This window comes from Peromyscus maniculatus, chromosome 13 (assembly GCF_049852395.1).
Source record: "Peromyscus maniculatus bairdii isolate BWxNUB_F1_BW_parent chromosome 13, HU_Pman_BW_mat_3.1, whole genome shotgun sequence".
In the NCBI taxonomy this organism is placed as follows: Eukaryota; Metazoa; Chordata; class Mammalia; order Rodentia; family Cricetidae; genus Peromyscus; species Peromyscus maniculatus.
In genome coordinates this window covers 4,096,835-4,102,758 of record NC_134864.1, presented here as the reverse complement: position 1 = coordinate 4,102,758, position 5,924 = coordinate 4,096,835, and the positions used below count along the sequence as shown (strand labels likewise).

Sequence of the window (5,924 nt, the reverse complement as noted above, 5' to 3'; positions counted from 1 at the left end):
GCTGGGCTTGTGGTGGCTCTCGCTGAGCTGGGCACAGCTGACTTGCTCCACTACAACTGTCTCAGAAGATCCTGTCCTGGCCGCAGCTCGGGCGAAGGTCCTGCGTACAGCAGGCAGTCTCTCCTTCCACCCAAGCCGACTTCAGTGCTTCCAGGCTGACTGCACAGGACTTCAGGAAGCACACTAGACTGTGTGCCCTGCCTAAGGCCACCAGAACACTAGCCTTGGGCCTGAACTTTTGCCTTGACCCCGGCTGATCTATACCTAGGCCAAGGCCTCAGCTGTCCCTGTGGTCACCTGAAACAGCTGAGTGTCACAGCTTGCATTGTTCATCACCACCGCTCGCCCTTCCTCTGAGGGCCCTCTGGAGGTCTTACACACCTACTAGCCAAGGCCAAGGAACCAGCTAGCTCAGACACCGCCAGCAACCAGTCCAGTTTTATTGAGAAACTAATGATGCCACCGTCTTTTCCGGGTGACCCCAGTCCGGGTGGGAGGTGGCATCCTTTCACAGGGGAAATAGTCTGTGTAGGCCCCAGGATCAGTGGGGAGAGCTCAGTGTGGGACTGAATGGTAACGGTGCCAGGTGGTGACCGGGGCTGCTGAAGGACAGTGTAGAGAGGAGGGCTGACCACCTCCCAAGGCCTGGAGTTGTCTCCTTCCAATTCTTCATAAATAAAGCTTCACAGTAATAGAAAAGTGTCAACGTCTAGGACCAGACAGGCCAGTTTCTGGCCAGGGAGTCAGTATTGGTGAGGTGCAAGGGTGAACCCTGGCTTGGGCTATGGTCAGGTATCACTGTGCCTTGGGGGGCCAGGAGCGCTGCTCTTTTGCCCTGTGTCGGGTGTAGGGTGGGGCTGTGGCCCACACTGAGGCTTAGTGGAGTGCTGAGGTAGTCGGAGCGGCCAGTCAGGCTTCTGGACAAGAGAAGACAGAGCCAGGAGTCCGTCACTGGAGCAGACTCCGGCAAGCTTGGGGCTGTGCTGAAAACCTGTGGGGCTCGGCTCTTGGGAGATCCAGGGGTATGGATGAGGGGACGCCTGTGGACCTGCACAGGGCTGAGCCCCCACAAAGGCTGCCCGGCCCTCAGGGAGCCGAGGCGTTTTACAGGAAGAGACTTCTCTGCGATGATGAGAGGCAGACACAGACCCACTGGCCAGGCCTAGCCCAGGTACCTGAGCAAATGTTCCTGCAGGGGCCACCAGGGTCTCCTACCAGGATAGCGGGGCCAGGCTACAGGCCTAGGCTAGGAGGGATCCAGGTCCTCAGATGACCTCCAGTCAGGGAAGTTCCAGCTGTTCCTGGGCCTCACTTTCTGGGAATTTCTGGGAGTTCCTCTCTGACTCTCTGTACCACACCACACCCAGGGGCACAGAAGGCCCAGACCCCCTTCACCTTCCACCTGGGACCAAAGACTCTGCCACGCACCGTAGCCCCAGCCCAGGACCCCAAGGACTCGAGGGCAAAGGTGCTGGTGGCCCAGCACCATTAGAGCACCTGGAACTTGAGGGAGCAGGTGAGATTGCTATGCACCAGATCCCACATGGCCAGCAGCTCAGCGGGCAGCAGCTTGTGTACCACAAGCATGGCACGGTAGAAGCAGGGCTCCTTGTTCATACGGCTGCCTCGGACCCGAGAGATGCCAAAGGTCTTGAAGCCCTCGTGGCCTGTAGGCTGCACGCCCAGCACCTCCAAGCACATGCCCAGGAAAACGTCATCGATAGGGAAGAGTTCCACGGTGTCACAGGCATGGTGGAGATGCCGAGCTAGGCTACCGGACATGAGGAAACCCCCACCGCCAGCATAGGGCGGGTAGGTGGACTTGCTGTACATGACGGTGGGGATGTAGTACTTGTTATCTTTTTTGCGGATGGGCCGAGCGTGCTTCAGGACGTCACCTACAAATAGGTTTTCCTGGGGCTGCCGGTCAGACAGAAACTCAAGGAGGTTGGTGGGGTTGACAAAGACGTCATCGTCACCTTTGAAGATGAAGGGGACGCTGGGACAGTAAATGTCAAGCCACTTAAGGAAGTGGATCTCCTTGAGGGTCAGGTTGAAGAAGCTGTCAAGGAAGTCCCACTGTAGGATGTCACCATAGAGACGGTCCTCGTAGGCCAGCAGCTGCTGATAGTGGGTCCCCTCCTCTTGCTTGGAGGCTGTGCCCAGCAGGAAGAGGGTGCGCACGGCACCCCTGCCCTGGCCCGCCGACTCCCACTCGTGGCCCCAGGTCTGACGGATGACCTCACGGCGGTCGTGCTGCGTGATGACCGACTTGACCACCACCAACAGATAGATGTCACCTTTGCACTTCTCTGGATGGTTCAGCAACATGGGAAAATAGCGGCAATGGCGATAGGCTAGAAACTGCCGGAAGTGTGGCTCAAGACTCTGGACCCAGGGCTGATGGGTCAGATTGATGTTGATAGAACAGTTAGTGGTGATCACATCCCAGGCCTGGGGTCCCTGAGGGGATATGGGGGTGGGAGCCACTATTTCTTTTGAACTTTTCCAGAAGCTGTTGGAGTTGACTACATTTCCAGTTTTGGGTGGCCCCGGTGTGGGTGGTAGAGGATCCTGCAGAAATTGGCCAGGGGTCACACTGCGCTGGAATACAGTGACAGCCACCAGGAGGGCCAGAGCCAGGCACACACTCTTGTAGAGGGTTTTCTTCCTAGGGGGAGCAGTAGAGAAGAAGGTGAGCTGGTACTCCTGAGGACTAGGTGGCCACAGAGGGGCCAGTGGACTCCACTTCCTGGAAGGTCAGAAGATCCCGATTCCTTTCTCAGGCTAACCCCCCAGCTCAAAAAGCTCTGAGAATCAGCTGTTAGGGTTCTAAAACCAATGACTTTGGGAAGGGAGTCATTTAACTTCTCTAAGATACTTGTCTGCCCCCCCCAAAAACAAACAAATAAAAAACAAACAAACAAACAAACAAAAAAAACAGGACAGAACACAAGATAAAGTACCAGGCTTGTACTCAGGGAAAGGTTGTCACTTCACCAGGAAGAGAGACCTCTGCCCATCCCCTTCTTCCCAGTTTTCATTTCTAGTTCAGATCTGTGTGGAGAGCACATCACCAGGTGACTTTGAACCAGTCAATGTGAGAGGCAAAGTCAGTACCTTCATTGAAGCTTTTGGGGAGACCCTTTGTGGGGAGTGAGTTCTGGCTTACTATCTCCCACACAGCCAACTCAACAGAAATGAGCCACACTTACGGAATATGGGAGGCCTGGAAGTGGAGTGGACAGATGCCATCCTGACCCCTTCCCCCCATCTTAATATCACACAAGGAGAAACGAGGTGTCCAGCCCTCCAGCCCCAGGAAGGAAATCCACTCTCTAGGGACCCTCCCTGCCCAGGTAACCCCACCACACCCTTTTCAGAGGCAGAAATCCTAGCTCTACTCAGGAGTGATCCCGCCTGTGCCCCGTTCCCCTAGAACTTCCCTCCTTAGCTCACACTGGGGGAAAGAGCATGTCGGCAGAGTGACCTTCCAGGGCTGGGGCGGCAGGGAGATGGCTCTCACCTCCAAGGCAGGAGGTACAAGAGCCAGGGAGCCATGAAGCAGGTAGAGATACCCCCAGGTTTTAAGGCCGCGGAGGCACAGGGTGAGTGAAGATGGAGCCCCCCACCTCTATACATCGAGATTTTTCCAGGGGCTCCGAGACTCTGGCCACCAGGTTGGATGGAGAAAGACAGAAATCACGAGTTACCCTACTGGGTGGTGAGACCCAAGGTTGAACCCTCCTGAGAACCAGAGCAGAGGATCTCGGACCCAGTACTCCAGCCCTCGGGGTTCTAAAGAAGCTCCAAGCCCCAATTCCGGAGTCCGGGTAAGGGCCAGTGCCGGGCGGCGGAGCGAGGCACCTTGCTTGCACGCATCAGTCTACTCCGTTTGTAAAAGCAAAACCGGGAAGGGAGAGAGGTAGAGGGTTGGGAGGAGAGGCCACAGGAGGGAAGAGGGACCGGCGGAGTCTCGGGGTGTGTGTGTGGGCGACTCTCGATGGGACCCCGGGGCCTCGAGACCTTGCATACCGGCTGCCCGAGCCGCGGCCGGGGAGCCGAGCGTGCGCCCCGCATCTCCCACATCCCACCTGCCGCTCTGGCGCCGCGCCCCGCTCCGCATCTCCCGCCACCCCCGCTGCCCAGGGAAACTGAGGTCCGCCCCACGACATCCAGCGGGCATCATCCTTGCGGTCTGGGGTCCCGGGAGGAGGAGATGCCCGGAGGTGCAATGCGTCCCACAGGGACCCCGACTCACCACAGAGACATGGCGGCCCGGTCCAGGGCGGCTGAGCGGGGCGCACGGATCACAGCTCTGGGCGCCGCGGCCGTGGTCGGTAGGACGGGACCCGGGCGCTCCCCCGCTGAGACTTTCTTTTTCCCGGCGGCTGGAGGAGGGGCCGCAGGGGCGGCGGCCCAGGTACCTTAACCCTTCGCGTCCCGGCTCACCGTGGGGACAGCCACTACGCCCAGGTCAGGTCAGCTCAGAGGCACGCCCCGCAAGATCGCGGGGGGAAGAGACGGAATCTCAGAGACCTTGAGGATCACCAACATCCTGAGGCGGTGACTTCCCCGCTGGGCCTTCACGGGGTCGCCTGCTTCTCTCCGGGACACGTGGGGACGTCGGACGCCGCCCACCTCCACGCCCACCGGGCGCCTAGCGGCCTGGCTGCTTCCTTCTGAAGTAGTCCCGGGTGTGTAGGGTGGAGGAAGGCGGGTAAAGGCTGTCTTCCCTAATGCTTCCTTCTCTATGCCTTGTTTACTTTTCTCCATACCAGGTCGCTTAGGCCTGTCGGCCATCACAAGAGGAGATGATGCTAGGAGGAGGCTGGGTTGCCTGTCTCAGACCCCAGCCAGCCCAGATCACCCAGGAAGGCTCTGGGTCCTCCACTCTTTCTCCACTACAACCCCCCAACAGGAGGCCCATTTGCCTCTGCAAAAACTCCATTCTTCTGCTAGAGTGTTCGCACATGCCTTTAATTCCAGCAGGTGGATCTCGGTGAGTTTGAGGCCCGCCTGGTCTACATGGTGAATTCCAGGCCAGCCAGGGCTCCCTAGTGAGCCGGTCTCAAAACAAACAAAAACCTCCTTTCTTGTATTGCCAGCAGATCTTTCACTTAACGTACCCCCCTCCACATACCTTCCCCCCTTGTCTCCAGGCCTTTATTAATCTGCTGTGTGTACACCATTTTCTCTTGGGACAGACACACAGTCCCAGCAGAGGAGGGTGGGGGCATCTTGGCCCAGGCTCTGGGGTGCTGATGGAACCGGCTCCGCTAAGGCAGCCCAGGAGGTCTGCCTGACTCGGCAGGTGGTCCCTGCCTACGCCATTTCTTTCAGACCGCAGGAATAAAGAACTGCTTTCCTGTGAGTCCCCCTTCCCCAGGGAACACAAGGGAGACCAGAAAGCGCCTGTGAGCCCCAAGGTTGAAGGCTCCCTTTGGCTTCCCCTTAGTGATTCCTTGGGCTAGGCTATGTGCTTAAACATACGGTGGAATTTTCTGGAACGTTGTAAGCTCCAGTCAGAAAGGACTTAATTTCAGAGGAGACTCCTGGGACAATGCCCTCTTGAAGTTCCCAAGAAGCGCTGGCCCGAAGCCTAAGTCTCCCTGGCCTGGCGGCCTGCCCCTAGGAGTCACTGCAGCTCTACTGGTCCCCATCATCCTGGCTTGGCACTGGCTCCCTGTGCCCATGTCACTCCACCACCCAGGGTGTTGTGTGTTGTTTGTTTTGAGTCAGGGTCTTGGCATGCAGTCCAGACTGGCCTTGAACTGCAGATCATTTTGCCTCAGCCTCCTGAACGACGGGGTTAGACATGTGCCAACACACCTGGACTGCCCAGGCTTTGGGGTTCGCTCTTCTCACCCTCCCTGTTCCGGGCTTTGAGGAAGAATCTGTGCTCTGTCCCAGCTCTTCACAAG

The 5,924-nt window shown here is 57.9% G+C and overlaps 1 protein-coding gene across 1 annotated transcript; it reads right to left on the bottom strand.

Annotated features, from left to right (window-relative positions):
• Nucleotides 1-422: 422 nt before the first annotated feature.
• Nucleotides 423-4,623, bottom strand: B3gnt7 (UDP-GlcNAc:betaGal beta-1,3-N-acetylglucosaminyltransferase 7). Its single transcript, XM_006984199.4, has 2 exons — nt 4,262-4,623; nt 423-2,671 (listed from the first exon to the last, which is right to left on the bottom strand). The coding sequence occupies exons 1-2, from the start codon at nt 4,270-4,272 to the stop codon at nt 1,489-1,491; spliced, it is 1,194 nt and encodes a 397-aa protein (XP_006984261.1). The 5' UTR covers nt 4,273-4,623; the 3' UTR covers nt 423-1,488.
• Nucleotides 4,624-5,924: the final 1,301 nt, after the last annotated feature.